The sequence below is a fragment of the Miniopterus schreibersii genome, assembly GCF_964146895.1.
Source record: "Miniopterus schreibersii genome assembly, chromosome: 5".
Taxonomy (NCBI): Eukaryota; Metazoa; Chordata; class Mammalia; order Chiroptera; family Miniopteridae; genus Miniopterus; species Miniopterus schreibersii.
In genome coordinates, this window is record NC_138106.1 from 81,571,202 (window position 1) to 81,598,235 (window position 27,034).

At 48.4% G+C, this 27,034-nt stretch overlaps 2 protein-coding genes across 2 annotated transcripts in view; one reads left to right on the plus strand and one right to left on the minus strand.

The window, feature by feature from the left end:
• Positions 1 to 1,347: 1,347 nt before the first annotated feature.
• Positions 1,348 to 23,490, plus strand: IGSF10 (immunoglobulin superfamily member 10). The gene is made up of 7 exons (XM_081138000.1): positions 1,348 to 1,445; positions 2,949 to 3,143; positions 4,739 to 4,868; positions 7,093 to 7,483; positions 13,733 to 17,362; positions 17,829 to 18,729; positions 21,256 to 23,490. The coding sequence occupies exons 2-7, from the start codon at positions 2,950 to 2,952 to the stop codon at positions 23,159 to 23,161; spliced, it is 7,152 nt and encodes a 2,383-aa protein (XP_080994126.1). The 5' UTR covers positions 1,348 to 1,445; position 2,949; the 3' UTR covers positions 23,162 to 23,490.
• The window catches only part of MED12L (mediator complex subunit 12L), a 322,191-nt gene continuing 318,344 nt past the window's right edge, over positions 23,188 to 27,034 (minus strand). Inside the window, exon 44 of the mRNA XM_081137804.1 lies at positions 23,188 to 27,012. Coding sequence (XP_080993930.1) covers positions 26,960 to 27,012 — 53 coding nt within the window. The 3' untranslated portion in view covers positions 23,188 to 26,959. The remainder of the gene's footprint in view (positions 27,013 to 27,034) is intronic.

The following is a 27,034-nucleotide window of genomic DNA, read 5'->3' on the forward strand; positions in this document are numbered from 1 at the left end:
AGCAAAGGAAACAAACAACACAACTAAAAAATGGCCAAAGGACTTGAATAGACACTTCTCCAAAGAGGACACACAGATGGCCAAGAGAATATGAAAAGACGCTGAATGTCACTAATCATCAGAGATGCAAATTAAAACCACAGAGAGATAGCACCTCCCACCTGTCCAATGGCTCCATCAACAAGTCCGCAGACAAGTGCCCGGAGGGTGTGGAGGAGGGAACCTGGTGCACTGCTGGTGGGAACGCAGCCCCGGGCAGCCCCTGGGGAAAGCAGGACGGAGGTTCCTCAGAAAATTAGAAATGAAACTGCCTTATGACCCAGTGATTCCACTTCTGGGAATATATCCGAAGAAACTCAGGACACTAATTTGAAAGAAACTATGCACCCCTATGTTCACTGCAGCGTTATTACAATAGCCAAGAACTGGAAGCAGCCCAAGTGCCCAGCTGTAAAAAAAAAAAAATCTGCCCTTTTGCGGCAGCCTGGAGGGACCGGGAGAGCACTGTGCTAAGCGGAGCCCGCCAGTCAGAGAAAGGCAAGGACCATGTAATGTCACTTACACATGAAATCTAATGAACAAAATAAACTAACAAAATAGAAACAGACTCGTAGATACGGAGAACAGCTGTCAAAGGGAAGGGGTTTGGGGGGCTGGGTGGAAAAGGTGAAGGGATTCAGCAAAAACAAAAACAGTACTTGTATCCACAGTTTGGTGATCGCGGGAGGGAAAGGGGGGGCAGGGGGAAGGGGTAAAGGGGGGATAATCGTGACTGAAAGAGACTTGACTTTGGGTGGTGAACACACAATACACTGTACAGATGATGATATAGAATCGTACCCTGGAACCTTTATAATTTTATTAACCAATGTCACCCCAGTAAATTCAATTGAACAAAAAGAACTTGGGGAGCCTCAGAACCAGGGCAGCGCTTGGTGATGAAAGCAAACCCTTACCCCCGCCCCGCCCCCTCTCCCTCCGCTGCAGGGTCCCCGCAGCCCACCCGCGACCGCGGACCTGCGGGGAGCGCACCGCCCGAGCCGAGCGCGGAGCCAGGTGAGCGCCTGCGGGGCGGCGGCGGGCGGGAGGCAGCGCCCGAGAGGCAGGGGGTTCAGGAAAAGTGGGCGCAGGCACTTTTCCAGGGACTGGCGCGGGCAGAAGACGCTCTGAGCAGAGGCGCCTCGGTGGGCGGAGACCCGCCGCGGGTCTGGCGGCGTTGCGGGCGCCGGGACCTGGGGGTGGGCGGGGCGGCGGGAGTGCGGCGGCGCTGGGCGCGGGGACCGCCCGGTCCGCCCGCGGTCTCCGGAGCGGCTCCCGCGCGGACCTGCTCGGCTTCGCGTCCCGGTCTCCGTGTCCCGGGAGGTTTCCTGCGGGTGCCTGAGCCAGGATCTCCCGGGAGGTTTCGTGCCGGTGCCTGCGGCGGGAGAGGACCCGGAGCAGCTCAGGTACCGTCCGTCCCGCGTCGCTCCCGCGGCCGCAGCGGCCCCAGGACCCGCGCTCGGCCCAGCCCCGGAGCGCGCGGGGTCCGGCCGAGGGCTCCCCGCCCCTGCGGGGCCTCTGCTCACCTGGGAAAAGGAGGGAGATGCCGCCGCCTCCCAGGGGCTGACAGTGATCGTGGCCGGCGGTCGCGGTGACCGGGCGGCCCCGTGGCCAGTCCCGCGCGACTTCACTTGGGCCGCGTTCTCACGGTCCCGTTGCCTCTCTCTCCACGGAAGGTAAAGTCTTCGGCGCCGGCTGTTTCTAGCGTAGTTTGGCTGGTAGAGTCCCAAAGAAATCATTCTCTCCGAGGGACGCTGAGATTTTAAATGAGGAAGGTCACGTTTCTTAGAAAAGCGTAATCATGATTTTATGGCAGCCCGGCATGTTGTGAGTTTCAGGGGAAAAGAAGGTTTGGATGCCTGGCCCGGCCCCGTGTGGGTTACGGATAACATCTTCCAGCGAGCTGAGCCTTTTCCTCCCCGGCTCTGCCCCCAGCCGGGCTCGCGGGGCGAAGGCACCGGGCAGAGGGCGGGGGACGTTCTAAGCGGAGCGGAGCCGGCAGCCTCCCTGTGCCCGCTGCAGGGCACTGCCAGGCGGGCCCCGGGGCATCCGCTGCTGCTCATGGTCACTATTTGGCAGTGAAATGTGCAACGTGCCTTTTTTGGCACAGTTAAGGACACATTAGAAAGAGATTTATTCACCCTTCCACTGGATTATTACAGCTCATAAAAATGTTCTTGAAGAAGGTGTAATAAAATGAAAGCACAATACAAGGCGGGGAAAAGTAGGTTACAGTTATTCATGTGGAAAATGATACAATTATTAATAAATAATTATACAAGAATAAACTCTGTTTCACCTACTCACAACGGTTAACCTACTTTGCCTCACCCTGTATTATACATTTAATGATAAAAAGTGTTACAGAATTTAGTTTAATACACACACATACACAGGAACATACAACAGATAGAAAAGGCTGGAGGGGATACAGCAAAATGTTAATGATAATATTTGGGTGGTGGGAGTATAAGTAATTTTAATTTTTCTACTTCTTTACCACTTCCAAATTTTCTGTCATGCACATGTATTAGTTTTATGACCCGTTTTTAAAGTTTGCCTGAAAGAACTAACGTAGAAACAGGAAAATAAGCATTATGTACTTCAGTTGTCACAATATCTTTATTGTCTTAATTTTCTCCTTTTGATGAACTCCTAAGTAATAGGGATGGCTGCATTGATGACCAAGTGAAAGCTGCGAAGGAATTTTCACAGCAGTGACTGATCACAAAGCTCCGCGTGGCCAGCACACACTATGGCCTTGGGCAGCGTGAGTTTTACCGTAACAGTTGTAAACAGAATTGGCCACTCGGCCCGACAGGAAGGCCTCTGAGATCACCCGAGTCACCGTGTGTGCTTGTACTGGGACTTCGCTCAAACCGTAGTTATGACTCAGTTGTTTTTTGCAGAATGAAAGTGAAAGGTGGAGGAATCGCCTGCGCGCTGGTCCCCGTCGCTGTGATCTGCCTGGTGGCCACCCCCGGGGACAGCACCTGTCCTCGCCGCTGTGCCTGCTATGTGCCCACGGAGGTGCACTGCACCTTTCGGTACCTGACCTCCATCCCAGACAGCATCCCGCCCGAGGTGGAACGTGTCAATTTGGGGTGCGTGGAGGCCATCGCCCTGTCCCCTTCTCAAAGAGGGGTCGTCGCCTGAACACTCGTGACTTTGGGAGATTAACCACAATTGCAATAATATTTCTCTTAAGATCCGAAATGAGCTCATTTCGGAAGTTTGCTAGGGCAATAAGATAATTTAACTTGTAAACTTTTACTAGGAGAAAGTTCTGGAACCTGAAGTCACTCTTGGTAGGTTGGGAGGCCCATGGCTGTGGAAGAGCTTCATTCTGGCTTCACTTGTGCTGGAAAGTAATATAGCCTTGTTAAGAATTAGGGTTATGATATATTGGTAAGAGACAACAGGACAACTAGGAGTGTCCTCCTATAAATAAAAGACACGTGAAAAGCAGGCTAGATCCTTTCTGAAGGCCCTTGGGCTTTTTTCCATACAAACTGACTCACTTAAAATGCTTTTTAAAATACATACCTCATTAAATCTACCAAAAGGTGACTATATTTTTGAAAGTCATAAAAACCTGTGTGAACATATGTGTATTTGAACTTAATATAATTTATTCGACATTAGTGAGTACCTACTATGTGCCAAACACAATGGATGGTGCCAGGGATTCGATGAACAAAATATAGACTTACTCCTAGAAGCTATAGTTTTTTTGTTTCGTTATTTTTAATAGTTTATTGATTTTTAGAGAGCGAGGAGAGGGAGGGAGAGAAATATTGATGTGAGAGGGTAACATTGATCAGTTGCCTTCTGCATGCATCTTACCAGGGATCGAGCCCCCAACCCGGGCATTTGCCCTGATCGGGAATGGAACTGACAATCTTTTGGTTCATGGGACAGTGTCCCACCAACTGAGCCACACCGGCCAGGGCTAGAAGTATAATTAAAGGAAGAAGACAGAGGTACATTCAGTACAACTTAATAAGAACCATAATATAGCAAAGGCACTTTGGAACAATTACTGATGATAATGGCTACCGTTAATTGTGTGCTTACTGTCCTGGCATTGAGCTAAGCACTCTTCAGGTATTCATTCATTTAATCTTCATAACTCTTTTGCAATAGGTTCTATTATTTGCATTTTATAAATGAGAATACTGAGGCACGGAAAGGTCACTGATTTCATTCAGGGTCACTCCTAATACTACCAAGTGCCTATATTCATAATCATGGCCACACCATTTGGCTTCAGAGCCCAGGTTTCTTAACCACTACTTTATGATGATGAATTCCACCTGGGACAGTGAGGGGCACAGTGGCAAAGGAGTGGCCTGGGTTTTAACAGTGTTCACAAAGAGAGGGGGTGGAGCCCTGGCATTCCAACCTGAAGGAACAGCGAACACCTAGAGGTTTGAACCGAGAAGGAACGTGGCAGGATCCGGGAACGTGAATGAGGTGATTGTACCTGAGACTGCGAGGGCTGGCGGGGGGCAGACCTTCTGTGGCATCTGATGAATTTCAATAATATTGCAAGCGTTGGATTATCTTAGAGCACAGGTAAAGCAAGAGGGGCATCGGTGTGTGGGGGTGGGGGGCGCACGCACGCTGGCTCTTGCTTTGACATTTGAACTTGAGTTGACCGGCTTAGCTTATGCCTAGAATGCCATTTGTATTTCAGGTACAACAGCTTGGCCCGACTGACAGAAGCGGATTTTGCTGGCCTGAGTAAGCTGGAGTTGCTGATGTTGCACAGCAATGGCATTCACACAATCCCGGCGAAGACCTTCTCAGATTTGCAGGCCTTGCAGGTGAGACCTGGTGGGGCAGGGGCAGGTTAAAGAGGTAAGAGGTTCCTCCAAGAACTGCCTGTTCCTACAGCATCCAAAAGTCAACATCCTGTAAATCAGAAGTAGACATCGAGGCAGAATGTCAAAGAACTGGTTTCTTTTTAAATGCAACAGTATGTGGAAATTAGAATAGTAAGGAAATTCCGATGCAAGTTTTCTCATACCTCAGTCTAGGAGGGGAAAAAAAATCAGTACCCAGTGATTACAAACCCTTTCAAATGTAATCCTAAAAGGCCACTTCTAGTCCTGTTCATCTGGGAACAGAATCTGGTTCTGAAAGAGAATTGCTATCTTAGAAGTTAGCCTTCTATACAGCAGTATACATTTTTAGTTTCACTTTATTTACGTATTTATTTGTGCCCTGCCTTGTTCCAAAAACTTTAACAAGTTGTGGAGACTTCCAAGAATGGGTCCAGTATTGTAAAAATGATCACTCCAGTAGGTGAGAAAGTGCAAGGCAGAGCAAATCTAAGGACAAGAACAGAGGGAGTGCAGTGCAACGTAGACATGCAAGATCAGCGTGTCTCTGTTAAGTCGGACGTGAGACTTTAATGAGCTCACAATTCATGACGTTTAGAAATTTTTATAAGTAAAAATTAATAAAACTGTCCAGAAAAAGCCAACCATGTCTGATTTTTAAATCTTTCTGTTTTCCAAAGCTTCTGATAAAATACAGTGCTATAAAATAAATCAGTAATGTCTTTATAAAAGATAAAATGCCACATGCAAGGGCTCTGGAAAAGCCACAGAAGCCAGTCTGGACCTGGGATTCTGTATTTGGCCTAATCGGGCTTTATTTGGAATCTGTGTGTTCAGAGGGCTAGGAGGCGTGCATGTCCTTCATGAAATGCTCCGCACAAGATACTCTCCACCGGGTGCTGAATAGATACTGAGGACCGTTGAGTTTGAGACTCGGCTCCCAGGTAATACTAGGGCAAAGCTCTTCTGTGTTGCCAATTTTGTTTTCCTTTGCTTGTTAGGGAACTTGGCACTCCAGAAAGGCACTCAACAGAGATGGCAGATTGGGTCAAATCAGGAAAAATTATGAGAAACCACTATTTTTACTAGCATTTCTCTGTTTTTTCTTTGTTTGGAGAGAAAGTATGTTTAACTAGTAACTGGAGAATAAATTGAAGACTACCCACACACTACTGAACTAGTAAAAAATGATTTTAATTCAAAATTGAGTAAAATCATATTATTCTTAATAGCCAAAAAAGTAGAAAACACCCCAAATGTTCATAAACTGATAAATGGATAAACACAATATGTTACATGTATGCAATGAAATATTATTTGGCAATAAAAAGGAATGAAGGGCTGATACAAGCTAAACATGGGTGGGTCCTGAAAACATTGGGCTCATTGAAGAAAAGCGAGACACAGAAGACCACGTATTGTAGGGTCCCATTTGCTTTACATGTTGTGACCAGGCAAACCCATAAAAACAAAGCAATTTGGAGGTTCACTCAAAGGAGGAAGGGAAAGTGACTTCTAATGGGAATCAGTTTTTACTTAGGGGTGGTGAAAATTTTCTAAAATTAGATAGTGGAGATGGTTACACAATGTAAATATACTGAAAACCACTGAATTGTTTAGAAAGGTGAATTTTATGGCATGTGAATCATATATCAATAAAACCATGATAAATGTGAAAAACAAATTAAAATCAATATATCTCATGAAAAATTCAGTTTCAAGAAACCTTAAATTTACATGAAATGGCAAGATACTTAAAAAAAACCTTAGTATGGAAACTTTCACGCCTATGTAAAAGCAGCAGCAGATAATGAACCTCGGTGGCGCGTCGCCCGACTCCGGGGGTCCCCCCACCCGGGCCGTTTCCCTGTCAGTCACTTGCCTCTCCCACTTCAGCGCATTGTGTGGAACGAATCCACAGGGTCATAATGTTTCACCTGCAAATACTTCAACACGTATCTCAAAGGTAAGGGATCTTTTAAAAATAACCACAATATTATGATTTTATCTTAAACTTTCAGCAACAGTTTCTTAGTGTCATTAAATGTTTGTGAGTGTTCTAATTTCCCTGATATTGTCATCTTTAATTTGCAATTAGTCTGTTTGAGTTAGAATTCAAGCAAGGCCCACCCGCTGCATCGTATTAATTTCAGCATATGTTTTATGATCATTCCTCTTACAAAATAAATGTTCTTTTTCTTCTTAGGTCTTAAAAATGAGCTATAACAAAGTGCGAAAGCTTCAGAAGGATTCTTTTTATGGCCTCAGGAGCTTAACACGGTTGCATATGGACCACAACAATATTGAGTTTATAAACCCGGAGGCTTTTTACGGACTCACCTTTCTCCGACTGGTGCACTTGGAAGGAAATCGGCTCACTAAGCTCCATCCAGACACATTTGTCTCTCTGCGCTACCTCCAGATATTTAAAACATCTTTCATTAAGTACCTGTACTTGTCTGATAACTTCCTGAGCTCCCTCCCGCAAGAGATGGTGTCCTACATGCCTGACCTGGAAAGCCTTTATCTTCACGGGAACCCCTGGACCTGTGACTGTCACTTAAAATGGTTGTCCGACTGGATGCAGGAGAAGCCAGGTATCTACACCACTTATTTCTTTGTCCTAATGCAATAGAAGCAACCTGCCTGTGCTTTGGCAGTAAGTGAGGGGGCCAAGGTAATTTAGGGGGAAAAAACAAAGTCTAAATAACCCAGTAGTAACAAATTGTCTTCATTCTTTCCTGAGTTAATTGTCCATTGTTTCAAAGGTCAGCTATCCAATCACCACTCCTGGCCTTCGGCAAAGTTGAGACATGAGAAATGTGTGTGCTGCTCTCCCGGGCACCAGGAGCCACACACACCCTTCCTTGTGTTTGTCCGGCAGTGAGGCAGTGATGCTGTTTGGAGCTCTATTTAAGGTTCTGTGCTAGGCAATGGACATACCCAGGGCACTGTCTCTGCTCTAAGCACACTTCTAGTGGCTACAGATAAGCAGACAGACAGCCGGGGTTCGAAACGCCCTTTGATGGGGAAGGTGGAACTTACCATGAAGAATGCAAGGGCCATTCAGTCCATAAGCAGTTATTGTAAACCTAGGTACCGGAGGCCGCAGAGAACGTAGGGATCCAAAAATGGACAAGACAGATGAAGGTCCCTGCCGTGGTGGAGCTTGCATTCTTATGGGAAAAGTAGGCAAACAACTAATTACACTATTAATTGTTAAAACCTGACTAAATAATTATTTAAATTAAATCCACAAGATGATGACTGAAAGGAACTCCTTGATTTCATCATCAAAAGAGGGGTGGTTGGTTGGTTTGGAAAGATTGATGGGAGCTGGACTGCCACGTGGGGAGAGGTAGGAGGTGGGGGTGGGGGTAGGGTGGGGGTGGGGAAGGGGAGTCTGCTCTTAGGAGAGGTTTGGCTTGAAGTGAGGGTGGAAGGTGGCAGCCAGATGGATATGCGCAGTCACACAGGAGAGGGACTGGAGCATGTTCCAGGTGAGAGGAGATTGCTGAGGGGAAGGTGACAAAGCTGCAGAAGGAGCAGGTCCTGAGCTGAGCAAGTCCCCTGAGAAGACGGGGGACAAGAGATCCAGCCGTAGCTGGAGGGGTTCCCTTAGGAGGTAGGAGGAAAAAGGGGGACTAGGTGGGTGCAGAGGCAGGTGAGTTCCTAGGCCTGGTGGAAGACAGGAAGTTTGTCTCTGCTGGCTTTCCCTCCGCGAACTGGTGGGAGGGGTGCCCGGCGGGAATGGGTCAAGGTTGGAAGCTTGAGAAGGGTGGGAAGGGTTTAAAGTTACCGCTGGGAGATTATTTGCATATATATATATATATATATATATATGTGTGTGTGTGTGTGTGTGTGTATATATTACATGAATATATATATACACATAATCATGTATATATGTATATGTGTTACATGTGTGTATGTATGTAGTCAGTTAATATTAGTCAAAAGTTAATCAAAAAACATTAACTGAACATTGTGAGGTGTATTAAGCCAACAGGCACCATCCTTGCTTTCCAGGAGTTTAGAATATTTTAGGTAAATGTGCTAAACACATAGAAAGAATCAGGCTATGAATGAAATACATCAAATGCTTATGGTGAAGATTTAGTTCTATAGGAGCTCAAAGGCAATGCAGATTACTCAGCCGTGACTGCAAAGGAGAGGAACTGGGCTGGGGCCTCAAAGATGCGCCGACAGGGAGGGAGGGAGGAAGGGGGGGCGACGCGGCAGTCGGAGCCTGGCAGTGCGTGGGGTGCTGTTCAACCCCCACAGTAGCCCTCCGTTACAGAGCACACGGGCAGAGGAAAGTTGGGCATCTTGGGCTTGACATTTAGACCCTTTATGCCTCAGTCTTCTCACCTACACTATAGGAATAATAATAATTGGAAAGAATAATTAAAATAACACGCGCTAAGTGCATAGCACAATGTGTGGCACAAAATAAGGACCCAGTAAATAAAGTGTTGCCATTATTTGCTTTACCACCCAGCTCACACAGCTAGGAAATCGAAAGCAGAGGCTCAGAAGCCCAGATCTTTTTCTAAAATGTATTTGGGATGATAGGTTTCACGAGGAGGGCAGTGAATGGCCCAGTTTGCCTGGCATAGTGTCAGCACAGACTGGCAAGGCGTTTTGAAATCAATTGGGGGGAGCGCTGAATCGCAGGCTAAAATGTTTGTACTCTTTCTTTAAAAAGTGAAGGATTTTGAACAGTTTCCACTGAGATGCGTCTTAGGGATCAGCGATCTGTGAGCAGCAGACAGGTGGACCAGAGAGGGCAGGTGGACCAGGAGCCCCGCTAGGACGTGCTCGGGTGGTTCCCGTCTGGGGGATGACGGGTGGGCCTGTGAGGTGACCACCCTGAATGCACCTGCACAGGCGTTTGAAAGGCAGCAGGCACTGAGCGGTCCAGCAGTGCCACGGAGAGGTGGGGGCGAGGAGGGAAGGAGCGGCTGGATTAGCATGTGGTCGCATCTAGGTGAGAGGGGGAGGGCGGTGAGCAAACAGAGAAAACTCACCGGAGAAGGGGAGCAGTGAACAGAAGAGAGAAAGAAGAGGCCGCCCACGGGGGGGGGGGGGGGGGGCGGGGGCGGGAGCTGTACCCCCAGAGAGAAAACGGGGCTCAGACCTACTTGCCAGTTTGCTAATTACATGCTCTGGCAATAAAATCAGGGTAGTATGTATTTGTTAGCAGCTAACATTTCATCAGGTAGAACATACCACTGTAAGAATCGGTTATTTTATGTACTAGAGCCCAGGAGTGGCCCACTGCAGAATCCAGCCCTCACAAGCTTTTGCAGGTAGTTTTACTGGAACTCTTTAGGGTCATGTCACCTGTGGCTGCTTCAGTGCCACAGTGGTATAGTCGAGTCCTGGGTCAGAGAGCTGTGGTCCACAAAACCCCAAATCTTTCCTATCTGGCCCTTTACACAGAAGTTGCTGACCCTGGCCTAGAGAACAGCCGGGCTCTGGGCCTGCAGCCAGGTCTTCCCAGGTGCTCCTTGCCTGGCGGTGGCCTCATTTCATTCCTTCCCAGCTCCCAGACACACCCAACCTGTTAGCCACCTCATACCTGCTGCCCCCTGCCCGGAGCACTTTCCTTCCTTTTGTGCTGATGGGCTCCCAGCCAAAGACCTTTCTCAGCTCTGAGCTTTCCTGGGAAGCCTCCTCCTCCTCCTCCGCCTCCTCCTCCTCCTCCTCCTCCTCCGCCTCCCCCCCCTCCGCCTCCCCCCCTCCTCCTCCTCCTCCTCCTCCTCCGCCTCCCCCTCCTCCTCCTCCGCCTCCCCCTCCTCCTCCTCCTCCTCCTCCTCCGCACGCACACCCATCGCTGTAGAATAATCGTTCCACCGTTTCCATGTGCCCATGCTCCGCTCTTGAATGACATTGTTATACTTACTAGTATTAAATGTCTGTTGCCTTTCCTAAGTCTATTTTATCTATCCTTTGCCCCTAGAATGTGCCTAGGACATGGTAGCTCCTCAATAATTTTTGTTAAACTAAGCTTTTATCAATTAAATAGCCATTTTGATGGTGAATACAAATGCCTGCTACCCATCAATGGGGTCTTAATATGTCCCCAAACTCTTTGTGCGTGTGTGTGTGATATACCGATAAATATATGTATAAAATAATAACTAGCCAAACCCATTAGGGCTGACATCTTTCAGTTGTGTCTAAGTGAGCAAGTGTTCTCCTTTTGACTGAGATGCCTTGATGATAATCGTACAACACTCATGAATCAGTCAAGCCGACTTCTGGTTTAAAATTTTTTTCATCTGTTCCGAGAGATCTGAGTCCTCCTGCCTTCAGCTGCCTGCCTTGGCATGTGGTGGGCAGTTATTTTACACAGACCTTGGCCGTCCAGTGCAACACAGCTTTATCTGTGTTCTTCATTCTTAGGGTCCAAGCAGCTCCTGGGGTTGCTTTTCTATAAAATACAGATTTGTGGCCATTTCTCGAGTAAACATTTGTGTAACAAATATTAAACTTATATCCTGCTGTTTGCTCTGTTTCCATACCTTTCTGCATGTATAATAACTTCTTGTTTTAATGCCAAAGTATAGTGTAATCTTAATAAAAGCATTTTAGGCAGCAAATTTATATATGCAGTCCCAACAGCACGTGTAGCTCAGTTGTAGAGAAAAGCCTGCGAGTGGATGTGAGAGTACTTGCGTGTGTGCAGCCAGCGGGCGGCAGCCCTGTCGACACTGCCTGCGGCTCAGCGGCCACGGGAAACACCTTCGGTCCTAAGACTTATCTCCGTTTATAAAAAGCACGGCCTCAGAATTAGGCCCACCGCCCTTCCTTCCTGCCTTCCTTCCATCTTCCCTGAGCACCCGTTGGCCAGGCCTGGGGACACACAGACGAACAAGCACGGAGCGTACAGCCTTGTGGGAAGACAGACAGCTGGACAGGTCATTGTAACAGTGGGGAAGGGGACAGGATGGGAGAAGCGGGAGGTAGCAGACTGCAAAGCAGGGAGCCCATCTGGAGGTGCTGAAGGACGTTCGTGGCCAGGCGGCGGTGGAAGACGGGTGTCAGACAGCACGCGTGTGGAAGCGACAGGCAGGCCAGAGCCTGGGAGGGCGTGGCGGGGGGAATGGAAAGCACTTCTGTGTGACTGGGACCTAGAGTGAGAGGGAATGGAAGTGACATGATCAGATTTGCCTGAGGCCGGGGCCTGCTCACCGTGGTGCAGGTGCTGGCAGTAATGGGCATGGCAAGGTGTGCGCCTAATTCTGTGACAGGTGTTAATTGAGCCAGAAGTCTGCCACGTTCTCGGCTCTAGCAGGGTCTGAGCCCAGGTGCTGATAAGCAATAGGAGGTCGCAGCCGGTCGGTAAGTGAGGAGTGAGAAGAGCCCCTTACTCATGCTCAGAGGTTTCCAGGCTCACAGCCACCTACTCTGCCTAGGCCTAGGCTCTAAAAGTTGCTGAAGAAAGCTGAGCAGCCAGATCTCTGTGGCATTACTGTCACACTAAAGTATATACTGAAGAGTTTGCGTCCTTGGTCAGAGGGACTTTCTCAAGCCTTTCAGGGGACTTGTGCACAGGTGGAAGGTGACCTGACCCTGTCCAGCCACTCTGGCAAGTGAGACTTTCTAGTATAGGCCTTCTTCTAAATGCGGTGTTCAGAGCATGAGACGGAGCTGCTGCGTGGAACAGCATGGACGCTCCCTCTGCATGTGCGTAAAGTAAAACTCTTACCAGGTAGGTATTTCAGTGGCCAGCCAGTTTAAATAGGCTCCCCAGAGCGGTCTTTTTAAGTGGCCAGGTATGTGATATGGGAAAACCCTTTCTGTGATTTGGAAAGGCTTAGGCTGTTCCCAGACTTCCAGGCTTCGGACTCCCCCAAGATGTCAGGCCTTTAAAGGGCTGCCCCATTGCCTGGGTACAGTGGTCCCCCTCATTAAACCCGATCCTCCCTCAGTGAGTCTCTGCATCCAGTTACCAAAGTCATTCTGTGTCTGCCTTCACTCTCCCGCTCAGCCACCCTCCACGTTGGAACCAAAGCCTTGCCTCCCCTTGCTGGGTTCTGCCAGCTTCACTAGCTCCTGTATCCCTCTGTTTCTCTCCATTCTGATTATAGCTAAGCGAGGCCAGGTCAAGATACCTTGTAATTCAGTTACTGTTCTTTTGGATAATGGAAAGTAACTTAGGTTTTTAATGACATCCAAGGACTTATAAATGATAAATTATCGAACAGGTTATCTTTTAAAGGACAGTGAAGTTCTATGACTCAAAACATTAAAATGAGCAAATAGAACCAAATTACTGTTAATAAAAAGTAACAAACATAAGCATGTCCATTAGTTTCCCCAGATAAGAAAACTCTTCAAGTAACATTCATTGAGTAGCACATACATATGAGGCACTTTGTGCAAGACAGGCCAAGTCCTTGTGCCTATGAATATAATATTATGACAGAATATATAGATAATATGTTTTTTAGAAATCAACCCAAAGACAAAAAAAAGTAGAAAACTTTCTGTTAAACACTAAAATTTCCAAATCAGCCCGGCCCTTGTGGCTCAGTGGTTGTGTGTTGACCCATGAACCAAGAGGTCACCGGTTTGATTCCCTCTTGGGGCACATGCCCGGGTTGCAGGCTCAATCCCCAGTGGGGGGCTTGCAGGAGGCAGCCCATCAATGTCTCTCTCTCTCATTGATGTTTCTATCTATCTGTCTCCCTTCCTCTCTCTCTAAAATCAATAAAAACATTTTTAAAATTTCCAAATTGTTTCAAATTCTAGTAGAAGCTATTTCTTCAAAATGTTCGAATGTTACTTCATAAAGAGTCCACAGCTTGTAATAATTCACTTGTCATTTTTCCTAGATATAATCAAATGCAAAAAAGACAGAAGTCCCTCCAGTTCTCAGCAATGTCCACTCTGCATGAACCCCAGGACCTCCAAAGGCAAGCCCCTGGCTACAGTCCCGGCTGCAGCTTTCCTATGTGTCAAGCCAACCATCGATCCATCTCTGAAACTGAAGAGCCTGACTTTTCTGGAAGACAGTAGTTCTGTGTCCATCTCTCCCCAAAATTTCATGGCGCCCTTTGGGTCCCTCATTTTGAATATGACAGACCAGTCTGGAAATGAAGCTAACATGGTCTGCAGTGTCCAGAAGCCCTCAAGGACATCATCCATTGCATTCACCGAAGACAGTGACTACATCAGGCTAAATACATCATTTTCTACATTTCTGATGTGTAACATAGATTACAGCCACATCCAGCCAGTGTGGCAAATTCTGGCTTTGTACAGTGACTCTCCTCTGATATTAGAAAGGAGCCACTTGCTCACGGAAACACCACAGCTCTGCTACCAATATAAACAGGTGGCTCCTAATCCTGAAGACATCTTTACCAACATAGAGGCTGCTCTCAGAGCAGATCCTCCTTGGTTAATGCAAGACCAAATTTCCTTGCAGCTAAACAGAACGGCCACCACACTCAGTACGTTACAGGTCCAGTACTCCAGTGATGCTCACGTCACTGTATCACGGTCAGAGGTGGGGCCGGTGGGACACAAATGGACCCTGATTCCCAGGGATAACAATACTAAGCTGGAACGCACTGTTTTGGTTGGTGGGACCATTGACCTAGACTGCCCAGGCCAAGGAGACCCTGCCCCACATTTGGAGTGGCTTCTAGCTGATGGGAGTAAAGTGAGAGCCCCTTATGTCAGCGAGGATGGACGAATCCTAATAGACAAGAGTGGAAAACTGGAGCTCCAGATGGCTGATAGCTCTGACACAGGCATTTACGGCTGCATAAGCACCAATGACGCCGATGCAGATGTTCTCGCCTATAGGGTTACCGTGGTAGAGCCCCACGTAGAGCCCCGTCAGGAAAATGGGGCTCATCACACCGTCTTCCTTGGTGAAGCACTGGACCTTCCGTGCCGCTCCACTGGGGTCCCAGATGCCTCCGTCAGCTGGGTTCTCCCAGGAAACACTGTGCTCTCCCAGTCCTCAGGCGAGAAGCAGATTCTCAACGGCACGCTACGAATATTGCGGGTCACCCAGGGAGACCAGGGCCATTATCGTTGTGTGGCAGCCAACCCGTCAGGGGTGGACGTTTTGATTAACCGAGTTTCAGTCCAGACGAAAGGGCCAAGCTCAGTGGAGCACCATGTGGAATCGGACGGATCTGGACTTGGTGAGCACGATCCCACCGTGCACCCGAAGGACCCACCAGCCGTACCGCTCCTGACATCTGCTCCGACGGGGGCTGAGGCTGGGGAACAGGCCTTGAGCACAGGGCAGACGCCCAGCCATCGGGAGTTAAGGCACCGGCGGCGTGGGAATGCAGCAAGCCGACGTTTCCGGGGGCCCTCTGCTCGGAGAATCGACCCGCGGCACTGGGCGGCACTTCTGGAGAAAGCTAAAAAGAAAGCTGTGCCCCAGAAGCAGGAAGATTCCACAGCGGGGCCACCCCCACCGGCCACCCAGCCCCTGAGGGTACCCAGTGAGGAAGCGGACGCCTCGGGCCTGCTCCCTCCAGAGGAGGAGTTTATGGTCCTGGCGACTGAGGTCCCCGGTGTCCCGGCCAGGACAGGGCCCGCCGAGTCCCAAAGAACACCCGGTGGTGCTGAAGCCTCCCCGATCGTCAGTCCACACATGCTACCCCCTGAAACACCAACAGACTTCAAACTGCCTACGATTAAGACTGCAGCCGTGTCAAGGAGCATAAGCCCAACCACATCAAGCAGAATGCGAGACACGACCGACCAGGACGTTCGCGCGGCCTCTCCTCCCCCCGGGCCGGCTGCATCTCAGGACGCCAGGGACGCGGGGAGAAGGGGGCGTTTGCCGGGCGCACCCCCGCCAGCAGTGGGGGCGGCGCCCGAAGGTGTCCACGCCAAGGGGCCTGGTAGTGCGAACAGCAAAGCTGATGTACTCTCAGGATCAGAAAGTGCCACCCGTGGTCAGCGGACACCTGAAACAGGAGGCAGTGAACCCAGAAGCAGCTGCTGCTACTCTCAAAGGACTCAGGAGCTCAGCCCCCTGAGGCTCCCTTCGGGCCCGTACAGTGCCGCTCCCTCTCGGTTACAGGTTCCCAGAAACGGCACGACCGGCACCCCACTGTCCAGACGCTTTGGCAGACGGAGGAGAGTCCGGGGAAGGGGCCGTATCGCCCGCCCGCGGCACAGACATGGCCTTGCGAGGCCCCCGCCCAGCGCGGCTTCTGAAGGAGGCCCCGAGCGCCCGGCCTGCTCGCCCCGGGAGGAGCTCCCCACGCTCGCCGTGACCCTTCCAGGTTCTCCCCCCGTCACGCTCCCCAACGCCGACGGGGCCACGGGCACGGCCGCTGAGCCCACAGCTCTGGCCTACAGTCCGTCGCTCCTGCCCGGCCACACAGCACATGCAGATACCGAGGCGACGACACCCACGGTGAGGCCCTTCAGGGCTGGGCGCGCCCGGGTGCTCCCACCTGGCACGGCCGCGCCGCGGGCCCCGGCGCCCGGCCCCGTGGAGGCGACTCGCGGAGCAGGCGCCCGCTCCGCAGGCGAGCCCGGCGCTGCTGCAGCCGAACCAGACTCGGGGACCCTGTCGCCCCGTCGGGGTCCCGCCGCCGAGCCGCCTCTGCCTGCGGCTGGAGCTCCGACAAGGGCCTCAAGGAGACCCGCCTGGCCTCCGACCCCTGGGGACGGCCACATCCAAACAGAGAGGCGGGGCTCCGGGGAGAGCACGGCCAGGGCGCCTGCTGCTTCCCCCCGCGAGGCGGCCTCCCCGCCCCCCACGGCGCCCTCAGCGGGCAGGGCGCAGACCCCGCCCGGCGCCCTGGCTACCGCTCCCCGCGGCAGCGCCCCCCCGCGCGGTCCCGGGGGCCCCCCGCGCCCCCGCGGCAGCGCCCCCGCGGTGCCAGCCTCCTCGCCCCCCCGCGGCCGCGCGGCAGCCCGCGCTTCCCAGGCGCTGCCGAGCGCAGAGCTCCGGCCTCCTGAGCCCCCGGGGCCCGGCGCCCGCGGGCAGCCCCCCGCCGAGGCCGCGGCGCCCCCCACGGCCAGGCCCGCGCCCGGAGCCGCCCGCCTGACCTCCCCCGGCCTCGGGCCCCCTGTGCCCGCGCCAGCCACGCTGACCCCGCGGGGTTCCCCGGCGGCTCCCCTCCGGTCGGAAAACCACTTTTGGCAGAAGTCCTCCCCGGAAATTGCCCCAAGGGGCAGGAGGCCAGGGGCGAGCACCCCGCCTCCCCCAGGCCCGGCAGGGGACCCCACTCAGGCTTCAAACGGGGACGCACGGGGCGCTGCAACGCAGGGTGGCTTTGACAGGACCCCGGCGCAGGAAGCATCAGCTTCTGAGCGTCTTCCCTTCGAGCCTTTGTCGAGGGACGTATTTGAAAGGCCCAGGATCGCGGGCGGGACAGCGGCCAGCTTTACTGCCCCGGCTGGCTCGGATGCCCTCCTCCCGTGCGCGGCTGCTGGGAAGCCCCTGCCCGCCGTCCGCTGGACCAGGGTCTCCTCAGGTATTTAAAAGTTGGTCTCCTTTAGTTACGAAGCGAGGGAAAGAGCGGGCTGTGTTACACATCCAGAGTCAGCACCAGTTCCCAGTTTCCCCAAGGTACAGACACTGTTAATGTCGGCTCGTGACATTTGCTGCATGGCCTTCTTGCTCGTTAGAAGGTTTTAAAACATGTTAATTAGGAACTTTCCCCCCCAAAATGCTTTTAAAGCAGATCCAGAAAAATATGATTCGAAAGAGAGGTAACTGTCATTTTTGTCGAACCATCGGGCCTTTAAATGAAAGCTATGGGGACTAAAAAGTTCCGGGAATAACGTTAGCAACGGGAAGACTAGGTGTCCTAATTTTAAACGTATTTGTACTCAGTAGCCTAACAAAAAGATAGCCTTCCCCTTGCGACTGCCGCTTGAACAGTCCGTTTTCTGTGTAGATGTTGATGACCGACGCTGTGCACTTCTTTCTCCCATCAGGACTTGATCTGTCTGCAAGGAAACGGAACAGCCGGTTCCAGGTGCTCCCCAATGGCACCCTGTCCATTCGGAGGGTGGACATTCAGGACCGCGGACAGTACCTGTGCTCGGCGTCCAATCCATTTGGCAAAGCCCACCTTCATGTCACCTTGTCCGTGATTTCCTATCCCCCCAGGGTCCTGGAGCGACATACCAAGGAGATCACAGCCCACTCGGGAAGCACCGTGGAGCTTCCGTGCAGAGCTGAGGGGAGGCCAACGCCTACCATCTCCTGGGTTCTCGCGAACCTAACAGTGGTCTCAGAGTCATCCGGAGGGAATGGGCGGGCCCTGGTGACATCCGACGGGACGCTGGTCCTCCACAGTGTCAGCGTTTACGACCGGGGCTTTTACAAATGCATGGCCAGCAACTCCGCTGGGCAGGATTCACTGCTGGTTAAAGTGCAGGTCATCGCTGCCCCACCGGTGATTCTAGAGCAGAAGAGGCAGGTGGTTGCAGGGACGTGGGGTGCAAGTTTGAAACTGCCCTGCACGGCAACAGGAACTCCTCGGCCCAGCGTTCGCTGGGTTCTCTCTGACGGCACCGAAGTGAAACCATTACAGCCTGTCGCTCCCAACCTGTTCTTATTTTCCAATGGGACGCTGTACATAAGAAACGTAGCCTCTCCAGACAGGGGCACTTACGAATGCATTGCCACCAGCTCCACTGGCTCCGACAGAAGGGTGGTAATTCTTACAGTGGCAGAGCGAGAGACCATCCCCAGGATAGAGTTTGCCTCCCAGACATGGAATGAGGTGAATTTTGGGGACAAATTACTGCTGAACTGCTCAGCCGTTGGTGAACCCAAACCCAAAATAATCTGGAGGCTACCATCCAAGGCTGTCGTGGACCAGTGGCACAGGTAAGCCATGCCCTTGTGTTGCGGTTACCTTACTTGCTTAGCTGTCCCGCTTCTCAAATGGAAAACGATGCAGTGAGTTTTAGAGGACAGGTTTAGAGTCCAGACTGCACAGAAACGCAGCTCTCTCTGAAGAGACCTGAGCCTTATAAAATAATGTAAGTTGTATATAATCAAGCTTCCTGCATGCCTAACTCTGAAGGCCAACTTCTTATTGAGTTTATATAGCTAAAAACAGAATAAAAATCTCTTTTGTTTTCACAGTTGTGATAGTTTTAAAATGGTGACTGTGTAAATGTATTCATAATCTCTTGATCAAAAAAGAGAATTTTTCAATTCAATCCAGGTTCTGGAGAGATGGACTCCATTATTTCACTCTTCAAAGTTTCCTGGTAAACATTTTAAATTTCAGTATAATCTGTACTTAATTGCATCTGTCCTAAAATTGCAAAACACTTTTTGAGTCAGGGCATGAGGACCTTCACGGGGTGGAATGTGGTCAGGAATGTCATCCCTCAGCTGCTCTCGAAGGCATGCGCTTTCTCTAACATGCTCTGTGATGGGCTGTTGACTTGGATTGTCATCTGGTTTTCTGTAGTTTAACTATTACTTTTCAAAGATGACTTATAGTTTAGGATTACTGATTTTTGTCATTTGCATGACTATGCAATGATTTTCTATAATATGACAAAAAGATGAGAATATTTTATATACCTGCTTTTCATTAATAGAAAGTACCATGCAGGACAAATTTAACATAATAGATATGAATTTATATTCCAGCTGAGAAGCTGAATTGATTTTTCTAGTGTCACCCAATAAGTTGGTGTTGAATTTAACTTGTGATCTTTAATTCAAAAGTAAATGTTTAATTTTCAAGTTTTCTAAATAAGTGAAATGTAGTTAATTGAAATTAGAGTTAAAATGAAAAAATGCTGAGTTATGAAATGTAAGCTTTGGAAACGTTTGTTTACTATATATATGGCCATTTACGGCATCAAGTATTTTCAATGCTTTATCAGCTTTTGCATCTGAAATTGTAATTTCAGCATGTTTCTTTCCCTTTTTTGCCTTCAACTGATTATAAGCATTTACTCATGTTGAATGCCAGTTTTCATCTGTGAAATTAAAGCATTTAAATGAATTCCAAGGCACATGGGGATGCATCTTAAATCAGGTCCCACGATTCTGCTGCAGGTGACGAGGGAAATGCGTTGAGAACTACGTTCAGAGCAGTGGCTCTGGGACTTGGCCACACACCAGTCATTTGGAAAACGAAGAATCCAAGTGCCGAGGCCACATTCTGCACCATTTAAGTCAGAAACTCCAGGGGTGGGACCCAGGCACAGCATAATTTCACACTGCACACCGACTTTAACGTGCACGTGTTTGAGAATCGGCAGGGGGCAGTGTGGCGCGCAGGGAGCACAGACAGGGTGAGAGCCAGCCCTGTGAGCCGAATCAGTTACGAAGTCTCTCTGAGTATCAGCTTTTTAAGCTGAATAGTGGGGAACTACGTAAAGATTTAAAAGTAAATGCAGAGTTCCTGGCAGTTTCCATTCCCTTTATAAAATGTATCCATTATGATTTTACCTTGGTTTACATACCAGAGAAGTTTCTTCCATACTTGGAAAAAAAAATTACAAAGACCAGCGGCATGTTTCACAAGGTTCTGTAACACTCTCCATGCTGCTCAGGGTACGTGTGGGGAAGACGAAAGGACGGGGCTGTTTAACCCTGTTAGCAGTTATGACATGATTGTCCACACTTTTCTCGCCAGTTCACCTACTTGCTTAGCTCATGTTGCCAAAAAATCGGCAGAGAAACACAAAAGGTGTCCACCTATGGGTGTTCTTAATCGCGCTTTTAGTACCAACTCAATTTCCACTGATCTTTCTGAAAAACTCGGTTTAGTTCTAGAGGAACGGCCTGCCCCCTGGTGGCTCGCAGAGGGAACTGCAGGCTGGGCAGGGGCTGGGGAACCGGTCCCAGCTCAGCCCCGCGCCAGGCGTCGCCCCGCAGCCGCTTCCAGAGCTTCCACCAAGTCTGGCGCTGGCACTGTCTCTCTTTATAACAAAGGAGAGCTTATCGTCTAACAAAATAACTCTAAATGTTTTGTTACTAATATCTCCCTAAAAAGTTTAATCTGGCGTCTTTTCTAACAAGTATGGAAGTTCTTTACTGGCATCTTACAGAATGACCGTTTCATAGGAAATGGGTCAAGAAAGCGTGTGGGACCCCAACATTTCTAGCATTCTTCTCACCACTATAATTTTTAAAAAATCCGTCATGTAACGGAGATTCATTTGAAGTCCATCTGAGAAGCACTTCTAATTGTACCTGTTCGGTTACATCATTTTATCTTTCAGTAAGTGGCTTAGAAGACAGTAAGTTAGTACTGATTTTTAATTGTACTGCAACAATTAAAAAAAAAGTCCATAAAGCTCACCTGATGTCAGTAAGACAGCTGCTCCCCCACCCCCCTCTTGCCAAGAGCCTCACCCTCAAACCAGTCTCTTCTCTCCTCAGAATGGGCAGCCGAATCCACGTCTACCCAAACGGGTCCCTGTTTATTGGATCAATAACGGAAAAAGACGGTGGCGACTACTTGTGTGTGGCAAGAAACAAAATAGGGGATGACCTGATACTGATGCACGTTAGCCTAAAACTGAAACCTGCCAAAATTGATCACAAGCAGCATCTTAAAACGCAAGTGTTCCACGGGAAAGATTTCCAAGTGGACTGCAAGGCTTCTGGCTCCCCAGTGCCGCAGATATCCTGGAGCCTGCCCGACGGGACGACCGTACACGCCATGCAAGCTGGTGGCGGCGGCCGGCGCTCCAGGCGGTACACTCTCTTTGACAACGGCACCTTGTACTTCAACAAGGTGGGGATCGCAGAGGAGGGGGATTACACGTGCTACGCCCAGAACCCTCTAGGGAGGGATGAAATGAAAGTCCACCTCACGGTCATAACCGCTGCCCCCCGGATCAGGCAGGGTTTCAAGGCCACGACGAGGGTGCGGGCTGGAGACACAGCTGTCCTCGACTGTGAGGTGGTTGGGGAGCCCAAACCTGAAGTATTTTGGCTGCTGCCTTCCAGTGACTTGATTTCATCCTCAAAAGATAGGTACACATTTCATGCCAACGGGTCTTTGTCCGTCAACGACGTCAAACTGCTCGATTCTGGAGAGTACGTGTGTGTGGCCCGGAATCCCAGTGGGGATGACACCAAAATGTACAAGCTGGACGTCGTCCCCAGGCCCCCGGTAATCAATGGTCTGTATACAAACAAAACTGTCATCCAAGCCACCGCCGTGAGGCACTCCAAGAAGCACTTCAATTGCAGAGCTGAAGGGATGCCACCCCCCCATGTCACGTGGATCATGCCGGACAACATCCTCCTCCCGGCGCCCTACTACGGGAGCAGAGTCACGGTCCACAGGAACGGGACCCTGGAGATCAGGAACGTGCGGCGCTCCGACTCCGCCGAGTTCACCTGCGTGGCGCGCAACGCGGGCGGGGAGAGTGTGCTGGTGGTGCGGCTGGAGGTCCTGGAAATGCTGAGAAGACCGACATTCAGAAACCCCTTTAATGAAAAAATAGTTGCCCAGCTTGGAAAGTCCACAGCTTTAAACTGCTCTGTCGATGGAAACCCACCACCTGAAATAGTCTGGATGTTACCAAATGGCACCCGGTTTCCGAAGGGACCACAAAATCCTCAGTATCTGATAGCGAGCAATGGTTCTTTTATGATTTACAAAGCAACTCGGGAAGATGCAGGAAAATACCGGTGTGGGGCCAGGAACAAAGTCGGCTATATCGAGAAATTAATTGTATTAGAAATTGGCCAGAAGCCAGTTATTCTTACTAATGCATTGGGGACAGTTTACGGCATCAGTGGGGACTCCCTCGCCTTGCACTGTGTGTCCGATGGGAGCCCGAAGCCAAACATCAAGTGGACGGTACCAAGTGGTCAGACACTAGACAGGCCTCAGATTAGTGGAAAATACATACTGCATGAAAATGGCACCTTAGTCATCAAAGAAGCGACAGCGTACGACAGAGGAAACTATATCTGTAAGGCTCAAAACAGCATTGGCCATGCACTGATTACTGTCCCGGTAGTGGTTGTAGCCTACCCTCCCCGAATCACAACGCGCCCACCCAGGAACGTCCTCGCAAGGACAGGGGCAGCTGTTCGGCTCCACTGTGTGGCCCTGGGAGTCCCCAAGCCAGAGGTCACCTGGGAGATGCCTGACCACTCCCTGCTGTCAGTGGCAGATAAAGGGAGGCCGTGTGGGACTGGGCTTTTCCACCCCCAAGGCACCCTCGTCATTCAGAACCCTCAGACCTCAGACTCGGGGATGTACAGGTGCACGGCAAAAAACGCCCTCGGGAGTGATTTCGCAACAACCTATATGCAAGTGATCTGACATAAAATAAAAATTTTTGAACAAACTCAACATCTGGACGGTTTATTTTTTGGAAGAAGTTTAATCAAAGGCAGCCATAGGCATGTAAATGAATTTGAATACATTTACAATATTAAATTTATCATGGACATGCAAAAAAAAACCCAACTTGTAAATGCATTATGAACTGATACTGATTTCTTTAATGGATCTCAAAACAAACTTTTAACTTAAGGCACTTTTATTTTGCCAACAAATAACAATGAACATTAAGAGAAAACTGTCCACTATGAAACAACAAATGGCTAATGTACCTGAATTCTTCATTAAATTGACTTTGTTTTCCATTACCCATTGCCTTGTGTCCACCTTCTGTCAATGTTAGGGGCAAGGCACTGGCAACAGACGATGGAAAAGATTAAAATTGCAATTGTGATGTAAATATGCTGTTTTGATGTACAAATATTTTGTGGTTGTTTATAAATATTTTACTAAAGCCTCCAGAAAACAAGCACTGAGCCGTTTTCATTAGGATTTGCCATTTTGTGCACACGGAAGACTTTCCCTGCGGGGAATGCCAAGACGTTCCAATGACTGCATGTAAAGAAACGCAGGCTAACCTGTCCACGTGCGAAAGCAACTTAACACCTGCACGTCGTAAAACGTGAAAAGGCGTTGATTACGTCTTTGTCCAAATAAATCCATTAAAAAGGTTTTAAAGATACAATGAAACTTCTTTATAGCTTCAAAATCTAGCTCAGGCACCTGGTCTGGAGCTGTCACAGGAAAAATTCTGAGGGGGAGCCTTTGCTCTGTAAGCATTTATTTCATTAGGTGGTAATCTGCTATGCAACAGGTAAGTGTTTGGGAAAGCTCCAGATCTAATCATATAATGAAGTTTCCCTCTACTTAAAATGTCTTCAACCCTACCCAAAATGTTGCCTTTTGTAACTTTCTGAATTTATTTATATACATGCTTAATTCAGCCTGAATTACTTTGGGGGCATTTTGATTTATTTTTTGTAACTGTAGAGGCTGGGATTTTCCAGTGTAATTTCTCCAGCACCTATTCCAACATTAACCTATTATTCAAGAAGAATTATAGGAGCCTTAATAAGTGGAAAAGAAAACGCCATAGGTCTTGCTCGGATATCTCAGTACCTGAGACACATGGCAGGGCTCACTTCATTGTGTTTTCATCACACCCATTTTCAGCTGGCCCCACCGAAGAGGTGGCCTGATGGCTGCTACCCCTGATGTTGGGATCCCACGGCTGGAAGAAGTCAAAAGGTACTCAGTCAGACAGTGATCTTCCTCTACTTCTGGGCCAAGAGGAGTAAGTAACAAGACAAATGCAACTCTACCAGGAACAAGCCTACAGTGTAAACAGGTATGTCTAAGGGCTTCTCATGTCCAACTCCATTCTGTTTCAAGGTCTTATATTTAAGGGGGTTGGGGTTCCCATTTATCCTAAGATAATTTCCTTTATTTCATGAAGCAAATTATCAGGTTCTGTCGAAGGACAGGGCTTTCCCTTGTGATCACTTAATGCAAATTAATGCATGAGCTAAAAAAACCAAAACCTCTTAGGAGAGGGTTAAGTGGGAGTTACTATGGGACTAGATTAAAATTTCCAGTTGCCGTCTTTATTATGCATAGGGGAAAACCAGTTTTAGGTTTTTCCTCAACTTTCCACAGAATCTTGGAAGCCTTACCATGGCTTAGCTTCCTCGCCTAAAAAAGAGGGACACGCAACAAAAACATACACCCACAGCCTTCATGTGCAAATGATTAATAAATTAATTTTACTAACTTCTGCAAAGTATAAAGTGCATACAAATGCTATGCAATTAGAACACTCGTTCTTGAAACAGTACTCCTGCTGTTTGCAATACTGAGCTACAAAAATACATGGTTCAAACTGAAAACTGACATTTTAAATGCCAATAATTCTCAAGAAGAAAGGAAACAACAATCAGGACGGAACGTGACTCACTCTCCAGGCACAGCATTCACAACTCAGTTGTCTCGCCAAGGCAGTCGTTATACGGGTATGCTACTTGGAGGGAAATAACTTCATGAGCTCTAAGTACGATTCTCGAGGGGGAAAAAACACCCTGATATACAAAACCAGCTGAAATGTAAAGATGCATCTTCTGAAAGCAGATCGAATATGTTAATCTAGTGAAAAGAATGGTCTTTAATGTTTTGGCAAAATCTTTTCCGGCCCCGAGTAAACACGATGAGCAGCCGGAGTAAACTAGTTTCACAGTGTACAAAGCAGTTCGCATGGATGCTGCCACAGCAGAGTAAGCGGACAGAGATCTGAGGTCATTTGCATGAGTCAAACTTTGCAATGAGTAACTCACCTAGGAAGATATAAATTATTTATATAATGCTTTGCAAAGGAAATGATCTACTAAAGTTGTACTAGTTACATTGAAAAAAGAGTGGTTCTACGTGGTTTGCTCATTCTAGACAAATCTATTCACAGTATGTGACTACATGACGTGGAATCACATGGCAAAAGGAAATGAGTTAACGCAGAACATGGGAAAATATCCCCCACGTATGTTTTTAAATGCCCTGCAATTTTCACATTCAAAATTTTATGCATCTAAATCTAAAAAAATATTATATGGAATACTCTTAAATTACACAAACTGATAATAATTTACTGTATTTTTTTACTCTAATAGGAGCAAATTACCACATACTTGAACAAAGTTAAAATAGTTACTATTTCTTTATAATAAATTTGATGTATAATTTACTTGTGCTTTTTGCACCAATTTATAAATACAGTATATGCAATACACAACCAAGACTGACACCAACATTAATAATTAAATTCAAAATAGCAAATACTTACCATACAAAATAAACAGCAAATACATCTTTTATGAAAACCAGAGCCTCTGGACCGGGGCCAGGTTCTCTGGAAACCATGTCAAGTTTGAGCACTGAAATCTCACGCCAGCTGCGAGATTTTTTTTCTCAAGTTGGCATAAGGTTCAGGAGAACCAAAACTGGACACAGTTGTTTTTGCCAAATCTGGCAATAAATAATTGGAACAATTCCACCGTGGTTTGTTGGGGCCTCTAGAATTTACATGCTGTACCTTCACACAGACTGGTCAACGGCCTTGCCACTGAAAACAAATCTGAGTACAGCTACTTCCAACAGGTGTCCACGTTCTTAGGTGGCACTCCCAGAAGCCTTGGTTTAAGTTCTTGGTCTAAGAAGTTTAAGCAACAACCTGTTTCAGCACCTTTTGACCACAATAAAAGCAAAGAAAAACCTACATAAATAAGAACAAAGTGTATAAAGTGCTTATGAAATTACAAACATTTCACATTAGAGTGATGCGAATAAATGTTCACTTCACTGTCAAAGGTAAATGCAGAATAAATGGGCCACTTTTCTGTCAAGAACTGAAATGCCTTTCAAATCAGTAGTTTGGTCCGGCACAGTTTGAAAAGAAAAAAACTTTCACTAATGAATATATAAATATTTTATGTCCACCACAATTCATTCTTTCTATGAGATTCAAAAAAAAGCACCAATTTCAAAAAGTCTGCTACCAAACTCTCCCTGGAGTAGGCATGAGCCACATTTTAAATCTACTTTAAAGCTGAAAGCAACAAGCCAAACCACACTTCCTCCTCTGCTTTTTGTTTAAACACCTTTGTACAAGTGTAGCATAAAACATAAGAAAACTTCAAAGAAATGAAATAACAAAGGGACATTTCTAATGCATTAAATTAGATTTTCTGTTTTTCAGTGCAAACATAAAACTTCATGACTTGTCTCCCAGACTCAGAAGTGTGAAGGATGCCCATAGGGAGTCACTCCTTGCTGTGGCTGGTTACCTGAGGAGAAAAAGAAATTCAA

Bases quoted from the DNA above. Each gene is read 5' to 3' on its own strand.
- IGSF10 (XM_081138000.1), top strand. From the start codon at position 2,950: ATGAAAGTGAAAGGTGGAGGAATCGCCTGCGCGCTGGTCCCCGTCGCT. The intron at 3,144-4,738 runs GTGCGTGGAGGC...TTTGTATTTCAG, and splicing joins GTGGAACGTGTCAATTTGGG to GTACAACAGCTTGGCCCGAC. The intron at 4,869-7,092 runs GTGAGACCTGGT...TTTTCTTCTTAG, and splicing joins CAGATTTGCAGGCCTTGCAG to GTCTTAAAAATGAGCTATAA.